Genomic DNA, 22,087 nt, shown 5'->3' with positions numbered 1-22,087 from the left:
TAATGGTGTATGAGTGTGCACAAGTCCTAATATTCCAGTACACCAACAAGAGAGGAGTCTAGAGAGGGGAGTCTCTACCACCTACCAAGGGTAGGGATGAGAGTACTACACACGAGTGATTAGAAATGACATTATAGTAGGCCATTTCCAGATAGTAACACCGATGGCAGATCCACCTAGTCCACTTCCGAAGGTACTCCATAATATAGTAGGAAGGATTGATTGATCAGAAACTTCATCATCGGATTCTTCAGCTTGGTCTTGTTCTCCAGCTCCTTCAGAACGTGATTCTAGTCCGAGTTGTTTAATCTCTTGATCAATTTTCTGGAGAAGCTTCTTAATCTTTTCCTTGTTACCAGTATCAGTATAGTTTTTTGGCTTATCAGTACCTTCCTTTACTTCCTCCCATTCATTATCTTCCTTTGTTTTTTTGTACCATTTAGCTGAGAATTGAATGAGCAGCGGCTTACCATCGTTCAGAGGATGCCAGAAGACGTTTACCTCATTTATATCAGTTGGAGAAGAAAGACCTGTTTGAGACTTTTTACTGGATCCAACAAACGAGGAAACAGAAAATGAGACATTCTGAAGATGATGCCTTTTCCTAATGTAATGGTGACTACCCTCTTGACTAGGTGTTACCTGAATTTCTTGCCTACAGTTAAGGGAACTACATGAGTATTGTCCCCCTTCGGAAATATTAATTATATGTGCTCCATTTTCTTTTTCCAGTGCAGTTTTCAGTTCACTAGATTTTATACCAGTATCTTTAACCCACTTTTCACCATCTAATCTATAAAAGTCACTGTAGCCGAGCTGAAGAATGAGAGGCTTTTTACGTCCAGTATCATTCTTTGAGTAGAATACTGAGGCACTATCATACGTAGTACCTAGTACAGATTGTTTGAATGATTTATGTTTTCCCTGATGTTTTGTGCATAAAATGTTCATGAGTCCACCCTTTTCTAAACGGTGAGTGTATTTGTTGTAATCTGTATGTACAACTCCTGGTCCTGAAACCTGTATCTTAACATCTGAATTTATATCTGGAGCTTGGTTTGGATCTCCATTGGCATAGTAGCTTTCATTGGTTGGTGCATCTAACTTGAGAGCAACTATATTTCTAAAACCATTGTTGATAATATTTGTAAGTCTGCTATAAACATTGTTACCTTGATCAAGTCTTTTCCACTTGTTAGAACCTATACCCGTAGGAATGTAATACTCATAGTAATAATCACTATTCCAAGAGAGCCATGTTTTTCTTACTCTAATGAGTAAGGGACAGAAATTATCCTCATCATGGCTCCAATAGTAAACCACAACGTTAGTATGGCAAGACCTGATATATTTAAACCCATATTGTATAGTTCCATTGTGATGAATGCCACCTAGGTAATAAGATCCCGAGTTCCAATTGCCTTTTGGAAGTGTATGAATATATTGCTTATAGCCTGTAGGTTTGTCATTCCTTCTGCTAATGTTAATGACATGTTGACATGCATCCGCATATATTTTTTCAGAATAGTTGTTACCGATGTTAACAGCTACATATTGATACGGACTATAGGCACTGACCGTACATCCATTATTACTCATGCTACATCTTCACTCACTAGTATACTAGACTAGTTCCTAGTAGTGTCTCTAGCTCCATACTATCCTAGTTGTTCATCCATCCATTGTAGTAATCCATTCATGTCTCAACTGGTGTGAGCAGAATTGTCAATATGGATGACTAGAGTTCCTAGGGAACAAAAGTTCACAAGTGGATCTATGCATGCTCAGTATGGTACATTCTTACTATCCTCCAAGCATCCATGGTAGTAGTATCTCCATTAGACCAACTACTCAGTATATACTCCCTAGTCTCCATACTGGAGAATCCATAGAGTCTCAAATCTGTCTAACCCAGGGGTCTCCTCTAGAACGTTTAAATGCCCACCAACCAAGTCCAGTGAGAGAGCCAGCTCCGGCAAGAGTACCAGAGGATGTTCCAAATGCCGACCATGATAGTATACCTCCAGAAACAGGATCAGTAAGTTGTTCAGGTTGAGGAGGTGGAGGAGCAGGAGCTTTAGCGCCTTCCTCTTCTTTCTCTCTTTTCTCAACTTTGTCTTCAGATTCTTGTCCAGGTTGTTTAGCAGATTTAGAGACAGATTCTTCAGAACGTGATTTTTGTAGTTCTTGTTCTTGAGATGGTATGCCTTTACTATGTGCTCCTCTTACAGTTTTAACTTCTTCAGCTTCACTAGCACCCTCTTCATCAGGATTGCCAACAGTAGCTTCAGCTTTAGTAGATTCTTCACCTTTTTCACCAGCATCTCTACCATCAGTATATCTACTACCAGGAGCAGGTTTAAGTACATGTTGAGCACCTTTACCAGAATATTCTTGATTATCTCCTCTATCATATGGAGCAACCTTCCTTTCTTGTTCGGTAGTTTGTTCTTTAGGTTCAGAGACAGTATTCTCTTGAGGTCCAGAAGAGGTGGAAGGATCTCTGCTAGTGCCTTTAACTTCATCAGTAACAGCTTGTTCATCACCCTTTTCACCGTCCCTACCATTATTACCAGTAAGTCCTCTAGGTTCAGGAGCGGGAGCAGCATCAAGAGATAGAATACGAGCAACTGCTCCTTCAGGAGTGGTCAGTTGTAGTGCACCAGAAACTCCTGGAACCTGGCTCCATTGATCATTGGTACCACCAATAGAGACCTGTACTTTACCAACTTCAGGTTGAGGACCTACATCAGCTTCGAGAGATGGGTTGGCTTCAGGCATTACTGATGCTAATCTACTTGGTAGAGCTATTACTCGTCTTCCTCCTTCTTCTACTTCTAAAGTTCTTCCTAGTAATACTGAACCTGTTGATGCTGGTCCCCATGATACTCCATCTTCAGCACTACTACTAGCTTTACCAACATCATCAGTAACAGGGTAAGTACGAGAATATCCAGTAGTTTGGTCAGATGAATCAGTAGCAGTAGGAGGAGTATCAGCTTTACCAGGTATTCCAGAGGTACCAGCAGGTTTAACAATAGGAGGGTCAGCACCAAGGGCTTTACCAGTAGCATCAGGATGAGATGAGTCTTTCTTCTCTTCCTTACATTCCTCAGCTTCAACCCTTTCAGATTCTTCATCACTAGATTCATCGTCTTCCTTGGAGTCTTCTTTCCCTTCCTCAGTTTGGGATCCTTGTTCTCCAGAACGTGCAGTTGGTTCAGAACAAGTTGGTAAGTCACTAGTACTACGTTCTCTTAATATGTCTGCTAGTGCGTTCCATTTAGTGCACTCAAGGGTGTGATCATCTAAATCCTGTTTCTTAATATGCTGAAGTTTGCGATAGGTCCTCTTCCATGGTTTTTTGTCACCACCATTTCTTTGCTTTCTGTACCAGCCTGTGACCTGGGATTTTGCACTTCCAGAGGCGTCAAGATATATTAATACCGGATCATTTTTATCAGAGTAGAATGTGTAGATATCCACTGGACCAGGAACAGGAAAGTTTAATGCTCTAGCAGATACCTTCTTTCTATTCTGATTGTTACCACCTGGATAAAATTTTATATTAGCCAACTTGTTATCGCTTGTAATGGAGTATTTTGTATACTCTGTTTTTCTGGTGCCATCTAGTTTGACTTCTCCTTTCTCGACAGAAATCTTCTCCTCCTTACTACCAGAACAAGTCTGACCTTTTCCCGTAGACTTGTCATATGAAATATCCATAGTGATTGCATTGTGATGTTCACAAGCAAATCCATCTAGTTTATTAGTGAGTTCTTCAGTAGGTTTGCCATCCTTATAGAAATTACCAGTACTTTCAAGCTCTCCCCATTGGGTACCATTTCCACCTTGAGTATGAAACCATTCAGAATTTCCTCCACCCTTTATGAACTGGAGCATTATGGGAACCTCAGATATCTCCATGGAAGAATAAAGCTTGACGCTAGAAATTGCCTCATCTGGAATCTTAATACCATTTACCCTATTTTTATCCAGCATTACTCTAGAAAATCTAGTACCGTTTTGGCCATTAAGCTTATATTCGGTAACCCTGTAATCTGTCTCTGTAAGCTGAGGAGTATGTGGAACAAGTTGTATACTTACACTCTTTGCAATATCGGACTGCACATCTAGAGGCTTCTCAGGTTCATTAAGATAGAGAGGAATGCGGTTGCTTCTGCCTAGATTCCTATCATCCAATAAGGCTTGTAGGGATATCCCTCCGGAAAGGGTATATTCCTTCCAGATATGTGTGTCAGAAGTTCCGGCCTCACCTCTCTCATATTTTAGGTAATATAGTGGTGTAACATGATCCTGTTTAGTAATTTTCAGAAGAAGTGGAGTATCACAACCCTTATCTTGGTCCCAATAGTAAACTGAGACTTCCTTAACACCGCCGATTGGTCCATCTTGTAGTTCCTCACCTAGCTCCTCTTCATCACCTAGACTTTTGAGTAGAGTGAATGTTTTTCCCTTGTTGGAATGGGTAAGGGCAACAAAGCCTGTAGCGTTAAGAGGATTAGAATCCTTAATGGCTTCTATGCCAGCAGGCTTAGGAAGACAATTGCATACTGAATTATCTTTTCCACATTTCCTGCTTACCTCTAGTTTTAGTGTGTTTCCATCTCCACTCACACTCATCCTCCATGTTCATAGAGAGTATGACCTTTCAAAGCTCTAAGATCCATGAGAGCCTCAATGCGACCAAAGGGAGCACATTCTCTTAACTACTCCCTAGACAACCATAGATTCATCCTCCCTCACAATCAGCTCACAGCCAGAGAGAGTATCCACGGAACAAGATGAACAACTATGAACGGTCCTCTGAATGATCCCTATGGATGTTCTACTGGATGAAAGACGATCCATAGTATCTCATAATAGACCATTCCTCCATCTACCAATGATTCAGAGGCTCCCTGCGGTCGCCTATGCTCCTATACTTTGTATACTCGCCACTTCTCCTATATTCGCTTAGCTCATAGAGTCCCCTTCACTTGCTGAGACAGAACATCCAGGCCGTAACATCCCATCAATATCTGCACTCTCTTTTAATCTCCAAACTCGTCATTTTGCGGCAAGTTGTTCATCGAGAAATTCTTCCGGCGGTCCAGAGCAGCTCCCCTCTACACATTCCTCTCCAGTACTTACCTTGCGACAATGTCAAAGTTTATGCTTTGTCTGCTCCCCTGAAAGGCCTGCGGCGCAGTATAATCGGCAACGATTGAACCCTCCTGGGCTATGCAGGAGTACACGATAAGCGCCATGGCAAATTGCGCAACCCTGTCGTCAAATTTAAAAGTTTTACGCAAAATCCACGCAATTTATCATTTTTGGCCACAGACAACCTCCGTGTGTGGACATTCAACACCATGCGCTACACACACAACGCCTGGCAGACGAGTTGACAAGTGTTTGTAACATTTACAGGTATGTAGCAGTAGTGTGATCTATTTTGCGGATTTATAACTTGGAAGGTCCATGGATGATGTTATCGGTGCGTATATTTGACGTACTTGTGACAAAGGGTATTTAACTGAGGAAGGTACTCGTTCTGACACCCTTGACTCAATGGTGATCTCTATGCTGTACAAGAGGGAGACTAGTGACTCACTAGTAAGCTTCCGGAGCAAGGGCGCACAGAGGAGGAATACATGCCCCTTAAGGCAAAATCCACCAACTTGATGGATATAGAAGCTACAATGTAATAATACTGTAGCATATACTTGACCATGATGGCTACATATTCATTCAATCAGAATGTGTATAATTAAGGTATGAGTAGACAAACTGGAACTGCGTCCGCCCACCAAAGGAGGAATGGAAGGTGACTCTGGAAGAATAAAGGCTGAGAATGCATAGACGGACATCTTTGGGCATAATATTTACATTATGACGGAACATGCATGTTATCGTGTGTTATAGGTGGATATTTTCGGCCTCTGAGTTTGCTCATGACTCTCGTTGTAATGCTTTTCTCTGGATTCCTGCGAAGCATAAAGCCTTCGTAAATGACAAGACTTACAAGAACTACTCCTACAATCACTCCAACTACTATGCCTACGGGGGAAGATTCAGCTTTCTGAGCGGCAACAGAGGAGGGAGGAGGACTGGTAGTTTGAGATGGTTTTTGTTCAGATGTTATATTCCCTCCACTTCCGCTAGCGGTATGTGTTGTAGTTTCTACACCTCTGGTAGTTTTCTCTGTGTCTTTGTTCGTGGTAGTACCTCCACTCTGGCTTGTTGAAGATTCAGATGGAGTGGGAGATTTTTTAAGTTCACCTTGTATTTTTTTGAGAAGTTCCCTTATCTTTGAAGTGTCATGTTCGTTGGTTGGTGTATTTTCCATTATCTTTTCCCATTTGTTTCCATCTTTGGTGCTTTTTTTGTACCACCTTTTGTCCAGGGAAGGAATGCAAATGAGGATAGGACTTGGTTTGCTAGGAGGAAAGTGAAATACAACAACTTTATTAATACCAGAAGAAATATTTATTCCATCTTGGTCTGTTCTTTTAGAGATAACGCTTCTAAAGTTACTATTATTAATACTATGGGTACATTTCGTATACGCGTTTTCTGGAGTTTGTGATGTTAAATTAATGGTAGTTTTGCAAATAGGACATGGATAAGGACCACTGGTATTTTTATCTAGATCTACAGCATGTAAACCATTTCTAATACAGTTTTCTCTCCTGAGTGCAGTATCAAGAGTTTCTGTTGTGTTTTCAGGTACCCATTTACCCCCTTCTAATTTGAAGTACTTTGCATTTCCAGAAGATTTCAGCTCGAGAATAAGTACCCTGTTATTGCCCTCATCTTTATACCAGTGATATAAAAAGATACTATCGCACTCGGTAATATATGCGTTGTCTGGATTGAATGGGTAAAAGTTACCACTGGCATTCCTTGTAGTTAACACTCGCATCTTACCATCCTTTGGTTTATGAGTAAATATTTTGTAGGTATTTGTGCTATTAAAGCTTTGAGAAACAGATATTTCAATCTTGTCATTGACTTTTGGAGCTTGGATATCCCCGTTAGCGTAGTATTTACTATCTGCATTTGCGTCCACTTTTAACACCATTAAGCCAGAAGTCTTCTTATTTATTTCTGCAAGTCTGTTTTTGAGGGTCCCATCGTTTTTAATTTCTCCATCTTTCTTCCATCTATCAGAAGTGTTGAAGTACTCTTCCTTGATAAAGTATTCATAGGTACCATTACCCTTTGTAATACCAACTACGAGTGGTAAAAGGCTAGAATTATCATACTCTATGAAATAGACAGTAACTTCTGTGTATTCTTGACTTTTCAGATCAAATCCATTTTGATCTTTGTTATCATGTTTTATAGTTTTAACATAACAATTATCAGGAACTGTATGAACATATTTTGTATATCCGTTCTCCGGTTTGTCATTATATCTGGTAAATTTTATTATATTATGTTCGTCAGTATATTGTCCACCTCTAGAAGCTTTACCAATTTCCACAGAAGCAGGTCTATTTCTTGTAGATGATGGAGTTCCTTTAGACGCCATCTTCAGTTATCCTTCATGTATATTCCACAATAACAAATCAGCACTTATACAGCGTCTTTGCACTGTATAATCTGTAAAGTTTGAAGAATGTGTAAGATTGTCCGGACACTCATGGGGGATTTTATGTGCATGCAGATCCGTGACAATCGGACCTATCACCTCCCTATCTATGCAAGGACTGTCTAACATGTATTTCCTATATAACTATGATTTTAAATTGATGCTGGCGTTTTATTTTAAATTTTAGTGACTATGATATCTTGCACAAGTTCCTATTCCTCCTACTCTGGGACCCTAATCCATAGAGTTTATAAAGTAAAAGAGGATTGAAAATTGTAGGACCAGTATGAGGGGACTGGAAAAAATACTGCCGGAGATTTCAGGTTTTGTTTTTTTGTCCACAATTTCACCTCTCATTCTTGAGAGCTCCTCGTACATTTTATTTTCATCAACTGGTAACCAACTAGAACCGGACTTTTTGAGTGTTTTGAAGCCTACTCTATTTCCAAATATGTTGTAGAGATGTAAGAGTTTGGATTTCCCATTGGAGTACATCTTTACCTTGATGCAAGCTTCGCCGTTCTTTGCAATCCAAACATCAACTCCGTTTTCTGTAACTTTGTTAAACTTTCCTTCCTTTGGCACAAATATGGTTTCCACAACTCCATTAATTGTTCTCTCTTGTTTTTCTATTTTTGGAGTCTCGCCACCCGTTATCTCAAGAGAGGATAAAACAGAAAACCTTCTCTCAACCTCTTGTCTCGCACGATCAAGTTCAGCGCTGAAATCAATGTTAGACCTCCTTTCCGGTTTTTTATCCTCCACTTTTGGTGGATGGTAGATCTTTTGCTCCGACTGATGCTTACGTTGCTCCATCACAACGGACTCTGGGATAAGGAACGGATGGTTATCTACAACAACTTTTGCGTCCTTGATAGGCTCTAGTCCCTTGTTAATTTCCTTTTCTCTCTCGATCATCTCCGGTAACACAGTCTCAAAGAAGTGTTGCTTTTGGTTCTCAGTACGAGCTGGCTTTGGAGGTGATGGCTTCTCATCATCATGGGAAGGAAGTATTATCGGAGGAAATATTGGCGTTTCAATCGCTTCCTTCCTTTTCATCTCCCTGAATTTCCTGTTATAAGTATCGTCTAGGACCTGCATCCACTTTGATTTCCTCTTGACAAAGAACCTAACAGTTTCCATGGTATACTTGTCCAAAATAAGACGCAACACAGCGGAGGATCCCTTGTAATTGTAAGTTGCTATCTTTAGTTTCTCTCCACTTCCAGCTTCCCATACTTTACGTTCACCATCAACTATGGATGTCACTGTAAACGTGCTCTTTGGTGAGATTACCCTTTGCTTTATCCCATCGTCGTACTCGTCCCTTACGGTAAACTTGCCTTCCTCAGGGTTTGCAAGATCAAGAACATATTTTATTGGACGCATTTCCTTCATAATGTCAAAGGTATTGTCGTACTCATCCTTGTTTATATGCTTCCACGAGTTTCCAATCTTCTTGAAGTAAACGTACTCTGGGAATTTGTGGTGACGAGTATAAATGAACATGAGCTTCATTTCATCCCTTGAAAATATCTTTATGAATGCACACTCCATGTGCATATCCTTTGGAGCCCATATGACCTCTCCACCATCTACAATGGGTCCAATGTTAACTTTATTCTTTGGGACGTATTTGACGTAACTCATAGCTCCTTCCAGAGAAGAGGTGATATCAACAAGGTTTTCGTCAACGTTTGAAAGGTCAATTGTGTCAAGCTTCCTATCATCTTTGCCAGTTGGAGAGCTTGGCTCTTCATTACGGTTGATCTTGAAGGGTTTTTTCTTCTCCTCCATGGCACTCAGTTTATCATAAAACATATCACTGGTGATACCCTCCCATATGTTTCCGAGTTTTTCAAAGTAAACTGCCTCGGGAATATCTCCGAGATTGCTGACTACATCAACTTCTATTATGGACACAAGTCCATTTTTTCCATAAGTTGTAAGCCTTGTGGAGATTTGATTAGATTCTCCAGAATCCCAAATGTCCTCGCCCATCTCCTCAATCTTTTTAAAGTAAAAACCGGGGACTGGAACGTAGGTTACCTGCGCAATGCCAAACGTTGTCCTTTCACTGCTGCGTACTCTTTCATGGTCCACGTCAAATATGTCAAAGGTCATTGGAACAAGTGTTAACCTTGGCGCATCTTGTACAGTTTGTCCGTCCAAAGGAGTTGGTGGAATTAGCGGCTCCCTGTGTTGTTTAACATTTTCACCCGGTTGCACAAGTGGAACTGTAACAGCTGGTGGAGTAGTTGGCTGAGAACCTTTTGCAGAGTCTTGACTTGAATGTGACTGGTTAGATAAGGAATTCCTCCTGCGAAGATTTCCTCCATTCTTAGTCAGTGACTCTCCTTCAGAGTTGTCCGCAGATTTGCCGAATTTGCAAAGATAGAAAAAACAAAACATAATTGCGATATTCATTGCGATAAAATAAAATTACAGAATCAAAAATTATACTTGAAGAAGAATAATAAACGATTTGCTATGAAAATTAGAATGAACAAAATTTTAAATGCGATAGTCAGATTGCGAATTATTCAAGTTTATTGTTTGTGAATGAATGAACAATGATGGGGAACCTCATGAATGATGGATTTGGAATATTTGTACCCGTTTATCCCCGGTGAGTGATTGTGCATGCACATTACCTGGCTCTCACCGTACGGATTTTTAATGTGTTTTCATCTGCTTTTCTCTCATTCCCATGCTCTTATGTTTAATTTACAAGGTATCTTGAGAAGTTTGAGGCGTGGATATGTGGTATACTCTTGAAAATTCGCAAATTTTGTTATTGGACCCCTAACTGAGGCAATGATGGACAAATAGGCCACTAATTATTTTTCGCATAATTAGACCTACCATTCAAGATCCAACTGTATAATCACTAAAATATACGCATAAATTTAATAAAAGTTCATCAAACAGAGCAACTGTGTGATCAAGAAATTTAAAGTTGGCGCCTTCCCATAAACCATTAAAGTCTCCTTAATTGTGAAATTACAGAGTCCATCTCCTTTGCGCTTGAAACTGAAAATGATCCAGCGTCACATTGCAGTTCCAATTCTTTTGGATAGAGGTCAAGTTTGCTCGAAAATCCATCCAACTCTTTGCAATTTTTAAATATTCGCCAGTTTCCAAAAATATAGAGACCAAGACGGGCACGAGATAGAGCAACCAAAATCCTCCTTGCATCCCTCAAATGACCTGGTCTTTCCGTACGTACAAGAGATATTAAAGCATAGTCCGCCTGCCTTCCCTGGAATTTATCAATTGTTGAAATAAATGGAACGTGACCATCTGCACATCTCTTTTTTACAACATCCTCTACAAGAGCCTTTTGGCCATTATAGGCAGTAAGAATTGCGATTGACGGAGCGTCCTTTCCTGCATTTTGCGATATTCTTATATACTTGTACACAGAAACCACAAGTTCAGCTTCTTGCAAATTCTGGTAAAAATGTCGAATAGGTGCACTCTCCGTGCCATTTACATGAACAAACTGACAAAAGTGCTTAAACCCTGGATTAATGTCTGGGTAATCAGAATGTATACTTCCTATGGCGTGTTTGTAGCGATGCGTCCACAAGTCTGCAATTTCTGGTCTAGATCTGCCCTGCTTATCAAGTACTACATGAGGTGTCCCCAAACGGATCATTCTAGAAAATAAAGACTGCGATAATCCTCCATAAACGTCCATACATTTATTCTGAACTACTGGAGGTAATTGTAAGTGATCTCCACTTAAAACAACTCGTTTTACATTTTGAGCGAGGGGAATAAATGTTTCAATTTCAAGCACCTGTGCAGCTTCCTCGAGAACCAAGGTAGAATACTTGACATGTTCCAACTCCTGCCTAGCGATTGCCGCATGAGTGCATGTCATTGCCACCATTCTTGCAAACTTTTCCACCAAGTACTTGCCTCTTTCCGTGTTGTTTCTCAGCACTTCAAATGGAAGAAGCTCCTTTAGGCACGAATAGAGACGAATCAAAAAGTTTTTGCAGAGTACCGCATCGTATTCCTTGGTAACAGTGCCAGGATTCGCCTCATCTTCTGGCACACTGTTTTCTTCATTATTCTCTACATCCTTGGTATACTCTGAACCCTTTACGAAAGACCACAATAGTTTCAAATCTCTGACTGATCTCGGGAATTCAATCTCTTTTGCAAAAAACTGTGGATAGAGAGAGCTGGTAAATCCTGCAACAGCTTCTTTCTTGATGTTAGGCAACAGCTTGGCATCAAAGAGCTGGAGTGCCATTTGAATGCTAAAGTCATAGTCTCCCTGAATACCGCATGCATCAATAAACTCTTTTACTAGAGCCAGCAAGTCTAGTCTACGCTGTAAAATAAAGTTTACACGTCCCCATTTGGAGAAATCACCGTATTCACCAATTTCCAGTTCAGTTGATCCCAGACGAACGATATGATGCTCATCCACGTGGCCGTTTAGGACGAGTTTGGTAAATATATCATTAAGGGCAAAATTGCTATGGGTACAAATGACTATACGCTCGTTGGTATAGTTTTTAAATAGAATGGATATAATCTGGGATACAGTGTCCGTCTTTCCAGTTCCTGGTGGTCCAACAACTAGAGTTAAACCAGGGCTAACACCGGATCTTATTGCTTCAACTTGGCTGCTTGTGAATTTTACATCGCTAACGCTCGGTGCTACAACCTCCTTAAACTTTGGCCTAACAAGAAGCAATTTTGGTTTTACAAGCAAGTCAGACCGAAGGGGATGTCTGAACCTATCATTAACAGGTTCAGAATTTAGCATATCCACATCAGTGTAGAGAATAAAGCGTTTGTTCTCGAAATCTACAATTTGCTTGCCGGGTGATAAAGTCTCAGTGTTTGAAAAAGAGTCAAAGCCCAAAGTTGCACAAACTATTTCTAGAATATCCTTTCCAGATTCCAATACATTTTCCAGTTCCAAAATTTTACATTCAGATTCTGAAATTTCCCTAGACTCAAAATCTGCATCTATGCGAGGTAACTCTCCCATTAATCCATTTTCAACTTCAACTGCGATACAGACAAAACCCTTGCATGTGCTCCAAAGGTGTCCTAGGTCCTTCCATGTATTTAAAAAGTTTATGGAATAATCCTCCTCAAGACTGGAATATTGTGAAGCCTGCGGGTCTCCAAATCCAAGGAACAAATCGTGTAGCCATTCTGGTATTTCAACGGGCTTATTTATAATAGAACGCAGGGTGCCCAAAACAGCTTTAAAGTTATTTTCCCGCGCATGCCTTCTTATGAGTAAATTCATTTTCAGATACATGTTCGGATCCTTTTCCATATCTTCTACATACTGGTTATAGTCCATATGAGCCTTAATGGTCATTTTGAAGCCTATAGGAACTCTCTTTTCATAAGGATTCAAATCTGATATAATGTGTCCCTCTTCGTCTGACATTGAAATTATCTCAGCACCCCTGACGAGGTTAATTCCTAGACTTAGGGCAACCTCTTCTGGTGTTTCGTAAGTATCTGGGTGAGAAGCCTCTATATTCATTGCAGGAGCTACAGCCACAAGGAATATTACATCGTGTTTTTTAAGTTTCTGCCATTCCTTTCTAATTTGGAAATCCTTTACCTTTGCAGTATCGATTACTATGACAACCTCAACATGAGAGTTCATAGAAGCAAGCACATTTGCGGCGTGAACGCGGGTGATTGTAAGAGATTCAACCTCTATAGCCATTCTATAAGAATCCTCAAAAACTGTGACAGTTGATCCAGAGGCTCCATCTACACTCTGATGTGTAACTTTTGACGATAGTATTGCTTTTGGGTGAGTGTGATATACCGCCTCTTGAATATTTGATCTAATTTGATATGCACTTTCCAATCTAAAGAGCATAAAGTTTCTGTAAAGATAGTCGAACAAGGTCAAATATTGGAGATTTAACTTAAAAATTGCCAAGGAAGAAAGTCTGACATATTGGTCTGATGGGATATGACACGAGTTCCAAAGAACTTCTTCCGTGTTGTATAGAGATGACTCATTCAACATTGTTACAGAATCTACAGGCTTCTCTAAATGTGTGCAGATTGCATCAACCAAAAACAGCTTGATTGCTCCCTTCCTCTTACTTCTAATAGGAACAAGTTGCACTGGAGATGGTACTAGTAACGAGCTATCTGACTCCTCATTCTGAGCACCCAAAAGTCCAAACTCCATGCATATTTTAACGAGAGTGCCAGTTTTACACTTTTTAAGACGTTCCTGGAGTACATTTTTCTCAGAAAGTGTATACTGAGACTCCAAATATATGTCCTTTAAAGTATCATCATCCTTAAATTTCGTGTAGCAAAGCTTCAAAAAACTTTCAATACGTTCGTAATACATTTCAGTTACGGTAGGATAATCAAGGGGGGTCCCTAATTCCTCGTGAATATAAAATCTGAGATAAAAGTTGAGAATCTCTACGAGACCCTTGAAAAGTAGACCCTCAACATGTCCGTGCAAACTACTTTGTCTGCAACGTATAAGTATAAGTTTGCTGCCAAAAATTGGTTTCATAACCCTTCTTGTATGTAGCTGTGATAACAAATCTATTATAAACTCTAGGTAGTTTTCACAAAGCATGATTCGCTGCATTATATGGGCATAACTCACATCTTCCTTTGAAACACTTCCTAGGCTCTCTATAGAATCCAAAGTAGACGCATCTAAACCATCCTCTAGCACAAATACAAAATGGTTTAAAATGGAATTTACAAAGTCCCTTGAAAGTATAAATAATGCTCTCTTGTTGGCCAGCTCAAGATGTTTCTCATCTCCAAAATGTGTAACGGTATACAAATCCCTAACAGTTTGCACATTGCCCAATGTTGATGTTGAAGAGTCCAAATCCTCCACTTTCTTCTTTACCATCTGAACGGCCCTGGTAAATAGCGCCTTTGCAACCTTGTTATCGAGAAAGGTATCGCGTGAAGAAGGGGAAATGTGCAACCAAATGCAAGGTGAAAGGAGTTGCATGCAACACTTTCGGACTTGAGTGATTTCTATGCGCTGGAAACACGTTATCAAAAAGCGCAGTATAACTCTTTGTTCCAAAATATCGAGTCTAGAATAATCTTGCGTATCCCTACCATCGCAGATATCAGAAATCCAGCTCTCCAACATGAGTAATTGAGCAGCATTGTAAAACATACATTGAAACGCAGGCTCGTATTCTATAATGTTATTATAAAATGGGTGGTGAATATAAAGACTATGTAAATGACCATAATTTTCCAAATTTGAGAATGGATGGTAGTCTAATCGGAAGAAACTCGTATATATTCTGCTCTAACGTCTGTAAGCTTCCTAAAGAATTCCTCCAAAGTTATCGGTTTCCAGCCCTTTTTCACCTTTTTAAAGTGCTTATACGCCCTCGCTCTAGTTTCTGCGATCGTTATTTCCAGTAATCGTAGAGTCCTCTTTCTGTAAATTTTAATAGCAAGACAATGATCTTGGTATCCACACGAGGCGCATTGTTCACCGCAGCTTGCAGCCTTCCATAAAGTCTGCTCACCGTATCTAACCTCCTTAGCTTCGTATCCGAGCCTTGGAAAGAAATGTCTAGTGGGAACACCGAATAATTCAGCCTCAAATATCCTACAATCATTAGTATCCTTCTGGTTCTCTATATCCATGATAATGTTGCCACGGGTTTCTATATTAATTTTAAGACTATTGATTTTCTCATCGTAACACCATTTGGACTCTTCCCATTTACCATTATTCCGTTCATAATACCTCTGCAACGTACAACCAGAGATTCCCATTATTACAAGAGCAATAACTGGTCTCTTGTATTTATCTAGGTATATCTTTAGGTAGTCTAAAACTCCACCCTTCTCAGGGGTCCAGATCTCTTCGTTACCATTCACTAGTCTGGATATGAAAATTCCCCTCTTTGGAACAATTAGTCTAGTCTGATTTCCCGCAAAAAGGTAATCAAAAGATCTGTAAATTGAGGCGTTTGGAGAAGATATATCTATGGTCTGTGGAGATCTGATGGCAAATGGCGGTTTGCCTTTACGTCTATCAAGATTGCCAGGTAAGGTGAAATAGGGGTCGTCATCTCCCTCCATTGTGTCATCATCTGCACCTTCACTAGCAACAGATTCGGAAGATTTCCCATTATTGGATACAGTAGGACATTCTCCCCTGGTAATCTTACATGCCTTTACTTCAAATGCCTTGTCCTCGATCTCTCTCCATTCTCCATGAACTTTTTCGAAACACTCAGATTCTACCTTTCTGACATTGGTAAAATATATGGAAATGAGAGAAGAGTCCTTTGCTTCATAACAGCTCGCATGCTTAAGTCTTCTACCTCCAGAAACCCACAAGATTTGTGATTTATCAAGAACAGAAATGATATTAAAGTCTTCTTTCGCTGTAAACTCCTTGTAGGAAAACCCGTTATTATAAGTTACCCTGGTAAGTATCTTCGTCTCATCAGGGTTGGAAATGTCGAGAGAACAGAGGCTGGTTGACTCTGGTACGGCGATTGGCTGTGTAGACTTGAAAATTATGTCATCATGATATAATTCATCTCCAGACGAACTTTCGTATCCAACGTGATCTCCGTTTCCAGCTCTTCTCCTTTTCTCATTGTCTCCACAGTAGCTCAGTCCCACTAGACATACCGCCCATAATGTCATAAATACTTTCATCTCCCCATATATCAACTATGATTTTCAATGTTTAATGTAAACTATCCCCGTGTTTCACGTTTCTGTGTATACTAAAAATTTACCAGCGTGAAGTGCATGCAAGTATCAGGCTGATGGTTCACAATAAGTAAAGATAAATGGGTAAATGTGGGAAAGTAGGGAAAGAGTAATGTATATATTGTTGCAGGATATGCCCATTCTATTACAACTTTTTGTTTATTTCATCGCCGGAGCCCAGCTCTTACACACCCGACGCTAGTCACTATTATATGCCCCTTTAGGATGCTAAAGGATATTTAAGCGGTCATATGAGTTGTCTATATCTATTCCACAGCTGTTCCAAACGCCAATTGGTGTATAGTGTCTTTTGGTTGTATCTTCTTCCCCTGTATATCCCGGCTCCAAAGGTGTCACTATGAGCCAAGATTCTCCCTATTTTACAGCACTAAGGCGACCATCGAGTCAAGGGTGTCAGAACGAGTACCTTCCTCAATTCAGTACCCTTGGCCGCAAGGACGTCAACTATATACATTGACAGCATCATTCACATGCATTCTAGTCATGTAAACTATCATAAAACTCTGCCTATGCCTCTCCTGGGCTGTTTCATTCCTACCATAATACCATCAATCTTCCTTTACCATATCCATTCACCTGGTCAAATACAGAGGCTCCTCTTTTAAAGCAAGACGAATACTGATGTCACATATACTTACCCTTTGCGATTTTCGATAAAACGTCTTCCGTCCCTCCGCTCTCCTCGACAAACGCCCATACGCAGGTCATTATCGTCGCCCTTTTGATCTTTTCATATTCACTTCCGAGTCCTGAAACTAATGGGAGTCGCTCGAGTGAGAGAAACGGCAGGATGTGCGATAAAAGGCCGGAAAACTCGAGTGCGGCCATATCCGGCCGGTTAAAGGAGCCCTGGTGGAGGATTCCGTAGATTTCCAAGACATTGTTGGCGAATCTCGAGTTTATGAAGGAGGAGGCGTCGCCATTTGCCTCCAGGAGCGGCAGGGCGTCGTCTATAGACGACTGGAGCTTCTTGTAGAGCAAACTCTCGTGGAGCTCCGCCAAAGTGGCCGTTTTTGGCGTAACTATAGACGTCATTATAAGGCCCTCAAATTCTGCCTTTAGAATGAACTTTTTGAGGCGTACACGACCCAACATGGCGGAGGAAGAGATTTGCACATCAGGCCGTCAGTTTCAGTTTTACTCGCATCGTGGTGCCACTGCCTTGGCATCGCCCAGGAATGGTAGATTCTCTGACTATACGAATGGAATGAGTATGAGCGACTAACAGGAGCTCTATGGCGACCTCTGGGAGCCTAAGGAAGAGTTGGATTAAGGTCATTACTGGAGTGAAACGGAAGGAGGAATGACCTACCGACGTCATAGACTAGGTAGTAATGGTCACTATGGAATGAGTGTAACGAATGAAAGAGTGATAAAGACTCTATTAGCCTAGTGACTGGAGGAGAAGTGGCAAGCATACGCAGTATATGAGTCTGAATTGTCAGTTGCTCTTACTCCAGTAGACTCTTTAGAGGCTCTCCCATGGACTTATTCACTCCACTGGATAGTAGGATGTTCCATACGGCTACACAGTGAGCTAGTTGTGAGGGAGGATGAATGACTAGACAGTACTGCATTGAGGCTCTCATGGATCTCAGAGTTTTGAATAAGCACACTATCTGAACATGGAGGATGAGTAATGGAGACCCTCAAATAGACTTTTCCAGGAAGCCAAAGAATGATGGTGGGAGTACAACAAGTTATAACGGTGGAGCTGGTGTTACCTTTACGGTCACAAAGGGTACTACCAGTGTACCGGGATTCTTCAAGCATGTTCATAAACCTAATAAATCACAGGTTACTCTGAATAGGACACTTGAAGATAGAGATGAGATAAGAGGGGGCTTTATGGGATCAGGGAAATTCATAAAGGATGTTAAGGAAGTTTCTGTCTACTACTGGAATGGTAATCTTAACGACCCAATCCTACTTGGAATAACTGCCAAGGGTACTAGCGCTGATATAGAGACAAAATACTTTAGTAAAGGTAGTTCCTGGTTGAATGGTCCAGTAGAATATCTGAATGAACAACAGGCACTTGATGAACAGAATTGCTACAATAATAATGCTGTAGTGTTCAATATAAGAGATTCTCATTCAGGTCATATTCTCAAAGAGTATAAAGCTAATTGCATGAATAAGACTAGAAAAATAGAATCTGAAACTTCTCCTAATCCTCCAGGAAGTGAATATATCGCTAAAGCACATATCATTCGTGATAATGATAGGGATACAAGAATATCTAGAGTAACTTACAACGGTAAGCCCACTGATATTCTTCCTGTTAATTTTCCGGTCGATGTAATAACACTCTACTCATATCCAGCTAGTGAAGATGTACCTCTTATGATTGAGTTTAAACCAAATGGTGTAGGGCATTCCACTTTTTATGCAAGTAGAGGTTCAAATAATTGGCAAAGGATTGATGAGGGATCACAGAAATTTTATGATGACGAACACTTGCGCAGTCAAACACCAAAAGATGCTCTGTCCGGAAAACTCGATGAGGTACTTTGCTCATATTACGACAATATTACTTTGGACATATCCCTAGAGAATTCTGAGAAACATGCCAAATATGAAACTAAGTATTGTTGTAACAAACATGAACATAGTAACCAAGGAAGGGTCTCTGTAAGTGAAGTACAAGTTTCTTGTAAAGAGCCTAAGCACAACAAAGGTTCTCTTACAACTTATAAACACTCTATTATCAATGGAAATCTTGGCGGTATTAAGTTTTACGAAGATGGCAACATAAGACAAAGAAGGTGTGTTAAATCTAATGCATTAAAATTTCCAATCTATGTAAATAGTCTCTTTGTATTTTACTGTCAACAAAAACCTGCTCTTATATATGTGGACGGAACATATCAATCCAAGGGTTGGTATAGGAAGAGCAGTAGAGGTTATGAGTACAACTGGACATTGATTAATACTGGGCTTAAAGATATAATAGGAACTGACTTAGAAAATGGACTTAGTTGTGATAAGTGGCAAAAACTCCAGACATATCTAGAGGCAGTTGGTTGTAGTCCCTTTGGAGACCGCTCTGATGGTTTAGGACGTTCAGAAAGTCTACATCAGGACGTTAGACCGATAGAAAAGTCTGACAATGAGGGAGAATTTCAACAATATTCTGGAGGATCCAATGAAGAAGAGGAAGTACTGCTTGAGAAGGACGATTCACCATCTAATTCTCAGCCCGTAGCTTTACCTGTAACAACCTCTCCACCTAGCATTATCATAAACATAAAGAAGGATACTAATGGAGGGAAACTAGGACCTGATACATATACTTCTGGAGTATCTAATCAAAAGGTCAAGTTGGTAAAGTCTGTAGACCCTCTTAGCTCCGGTTTCTTTAAGTTCACTCACAAGCCACCCAGTGGAGGATCTTTTATGGTTGACAAAGTAATATTCGGGGAAATTTCTAGGGATATTACTACTGATATAGGAGTTAACTCTGACGAAGAGATCGATCATCTTGCAGTATGGTACTGGTTCGGGGACGGTGGCATGAAGAAGCCTCTTTTAGCAGAGATACTCAAGGAAGGAAAATATACCTATAAATCTGCTAAACCAGGTAATAACTTAAGTTGGACTTCATCTGGAGATTCTCAATCTGAACAACTCAAAGATGAACTCCTTGAACAGAAACTGGATGACCTCAATTGCTACCATAATGGCGTTGTTGTAGTGGATCTTACAGAGTCTCATTCTAAGAAACATATCAGCAGTGGAACTTACTGTTGCGGTTACCATAATAATGGAGAGAGTAAAGTCTCCGTTGAGTCAAAAAAGGTTTCTTGCTCGACACATTTAAGCTCAACTCCTATTCCCTATTTCAAACATGATGTTAATACTTCTGGTGATGGATTGAAGCTAGGAACTATAAAATATTATGCAGATGGAGGTAAAAAATCTAACAGCAAAAGAACTAGAATAACTATTACCAGACTGAACTTACCAACCTCTGATGTACAAGCTGTATATGCATTCCACTGCAAGGATGGTATTCCAGTTCTCATATATCTTTCCTCGTCTTCAGACTCTTCAAAAAAAGGATGGTACAAAAAAGGCACTTATGTTGGTAATGGCAATGAGGAATGGATAACAACCTTCTCTGGACTCAAAGATAAAATACCTGACAATTTCAAGAGCTGTAGTGATGGCAACTTTAGTAAACTTGTAAAAACTTTAAGAGAACTTGGATGTAACCCCTTGCAAGAATGTACTCTTGATCCAGAACATCTTGGACAGAATGGAGTTCAACGTGAGGAAGTTCCAGCTGCTGACTTAACTGACCAGGTTCCTGATACAGAGTCTGAGACTAAGATTCTCATACAAGGCATTCCAGTGGCTCAAATGGCTGGAAACGTTTCTCCTGTAGTAGGTTATACTTTTCCAGCACTAAGTGGTTCTAGAGGTACTGCTCTTTGCGGAGAAGAGGGTGGTTTTAATAGACCCTTATCTCTACAAGGTGCTACTCTTCCAGTACTTATACATGGTTCTAATTTTCGGTATACTATGGAAGAAAACAAACTTCCTCCTCCTATTATTATAGATGAAACTATTCAACCTGCTGATGTTTATGCTAGTAAAGCTGAAGAACTCCCTGAAGGAGGTGGACAAGATACTGCTAAATCTCTTGATCAAAATTCTCAAGAAAATTCTGAAACTCCTGATGGCTCACCTTACCAAGGTACTACTCGTAATCAAGGTGGAGGCAATACTGATGAATCTGAAACTGCTCCATCTGGAGGTTCTGGTACTGTAGAACTAGGCTCAGGTACTGATGATAGCCAACTTGGTAGTAGAGATACCGTTGGAGCTGAATTTAAAGCTAAAAAAGTCAAAGAACCTGAACCAAATGAACGAGTACAAAATACTCTTCAACATAAAGCTGGTAGAGCTAAAGAACAAGGTATTACTAATACTAAACCATTGCCTGGTCAGGGAACTTCTGCTACTCCTCCTACTCCTAGACTTCCTGGACCCAGAGAGCCTGGTCAAAATGGTGCTGGTGATAGTGAAGATACTTCTCCTGAAGGTACTACTCTTTCTCCTTCTGCTCTTCAATCTGCTTCTGCTCCTGATGCTCATTCTCCTGATCCTTTATCTCCTGAAGAATCTAATGCTGCTCAAGAAGCTCCTCAACCTCCTAGTGCTCCCCTTCCTCCACCTCTTGCTGGTTCTGAAGGTGCTACTGGTGCTAAAGGTGAAGCTCTTGCTCGATCAGTCTCAGCCTCAGGTCGTGGTAAAGATTCTCAAACTAACTCTTCTACTAATGATTGGAAAGTAATTTTCGGGGGCTCTGCTTCTGCCACTGTAGTTTCTGGCTCTCTTACTGGATTTGGCTGGTGGTTGTATAAACGTTCTAAAGGAGACCCTTGGGTCAGACAGATTTGAGACTCTCCAGTATGGATACTAACTTGAGTACTGAGTAGTTGGCCTAATGGAGGACAAGTATAGTGATCCATAATATCCAGTTTAACATGTTATCCACTGTAATAGATAACAGTAATAGTACTCCATTCGGACTCACTCCACTAAACATCTCTTCACCATTATCACCCAAAGCATGAGCATATCTGATAAATAGTATGGATAAACAAAAGTTCAAAACTCTTCTTTGGAGTCATGTACATCTGCCCTTTGGCAGTCTACTGCATTCCGTCTATCTTTGTAGACTAACAAACTCTTAACCATACTACTATAAAT

General features: G+C 40.3%; 8 protein-coding genes across 8 annotated transcripts, besides 1 other annotated feature; 1 reads left to right on the top strand and 7 right to left on the bottom strand.

Annotated features, from left to right (window-relative positions):
- Nucleotides 1–105: 105 nt before the first annotated feature.
- Nucleotides 106–1,599, bottom strand: BEWA_048290 (hypothetical protein; the record flags this gene model as incomplete). The annotated part of the gene is made up of 2 exons (XM_004831757.1): nt 106–1,547; nt 1,584–1,599. The coding sequence occupies 2 exons, from the start codon at nt 1,597–1,599 to the stop codon at nt 106–108; spliced, it is 1,458 nt and encodes a 485-aa protein (XP_004831814.1).
- Nucleotides 1,600–1,896: 297 nt separating this feature from the next.
- Nucleotides 1,897–4,644, bottom strand: BEWA_048280 (hypothetical protein; the record flags this gene model as incomplete). Its single annotated transcript, XM_004831756.1, has 1 exon — nt 1,897–4,644. One exon carries the CDS (start codon nt 4,642–4,644, stop codon nt 1,897–1,899), a length of 2,748 nt encoding a protein of 915 aa, XP_004831813.1.
- A 1,249-nt stretch (nt 4,645–5,893) lies between these two features.
- Nucleotides 5,894–7,540, bottom strand: BEWA_048270 (hypothetical protein; the record flags this gene model as incomplete). The annotated part of the gene is made up of 1 exon (XM_004831755.1): nt 5,894–7,540. The coding sequence occupies one exon, from the start codon at nt 7,538–7,540 to the stop codon at nt 5,894–5,896; it is 1,647 nt and encodes a 548-aa protein (XP_004831812.1).
- Nucleotides 7,541–7,834: 294 nt separating this feature from the next.
- Nucleotides 7,835–10,027, bottom strand: BEWA_048260 (hypothetical protein; the record flags this gene model as incomplete). Its single annotated transcript, XM_004831754.1, has 1 exon — nt 7,835–10,027. One exon carries the CDS (start codon nt 10,025–10,027, stop codon nt 7,835–7,837), a length of 2,193 nt encoding a protein of 730 aa, XP_004831811.1.
- Nucleotides 10,028–10,580: 553 nt separating this feature from the next.
- Nucleotides 10,581–14,747, bottom strand: BEWA_048250 (conserved hypothetical protein; the record flags this gene model as incomplete). The annotated part of the gene is made up of 1 exon (XM_004831753.1): nt 10,581–14,747. The coding sequence occupies one exon, from the start codon at nt 14,745–14,747 to the stop codon at nt 10,581–10,583; it is 4,167 nt and encodes a 1,388-aa protein (XP_004831810.1).
- A 134-nt stretch (nt 14,748–14,881) lies between these two features.
- On the bottom strand, nt 14,882–16,288 carry BEWA_048240 (signal peptide containing protein; the record flags this gene model as incomplete). Its single annotated transcript, XM_004831752.1, has 1 exon — nt 14,882–16,288. One exon carries the CDS (start codon nt 16,286–16,288, stop codon nt 14,882–14,884), a length of 1,407 nt encoding a protein of 468 aa, XP_004831809.1.
- A 702-nt stretch (nt 16,289–16,990) lies between these two features.
- On the bottom strand, nt 16,991–17,461 carry BEWA_048230 (conserved hypothetical protein; the record flags this gene model as incomplete). Its single annotated transcript, XM_004831751.1, has 1 exon — nt 16,991–17,461. One exon carries the CDS (start codon nt 17,459–17,461, stop codon nt 16,991–16,993), a length of 471 nt encoding a protein of 156 aa, XP_004831808.1.
- A 537-nt stretch (nt 17,462–17,998) lies between these two features.
- On the top strand, nt 17,999–21,775 carry BEWA_048220 (hypothetical protein; the record flags this gene model as incomplete). The annotated part of the gene is made up of 1 exon (XM_004831750.1): nt 17,999–21,775. The coding sequence occupies one exon, from the start codon at nt 17,999–18,001 to the stop codon at nt 21,773–21,775; it is 3,777 nt and encodes a 1,258-aa protein (XP_004831807.1).
- Nucleotides 21,420–21,490: a sequence feature (GA-rich).
- Nucleotides 21,776–22,087: the final 312 nt, after the last annotated feature.

The sequence above is a fragment of the Theileria equi genome, assembly GCF_000342415.1.
Source record: "Theileria equi strain WA chromosome 4 map unlocalized gcontig_1105316255041, whole genome shotgun sequence".
Lineage (NCBI taxonomy): Eukaryota > Apicomplexa > Aconoidasida > Piroplasmida > Theileriidae > Theileria > Theileria equi.
Note: the sequence above shows the minus strand (reverse complement) of the source record. Positions and strands in the feature narration are given on the sequence as shown.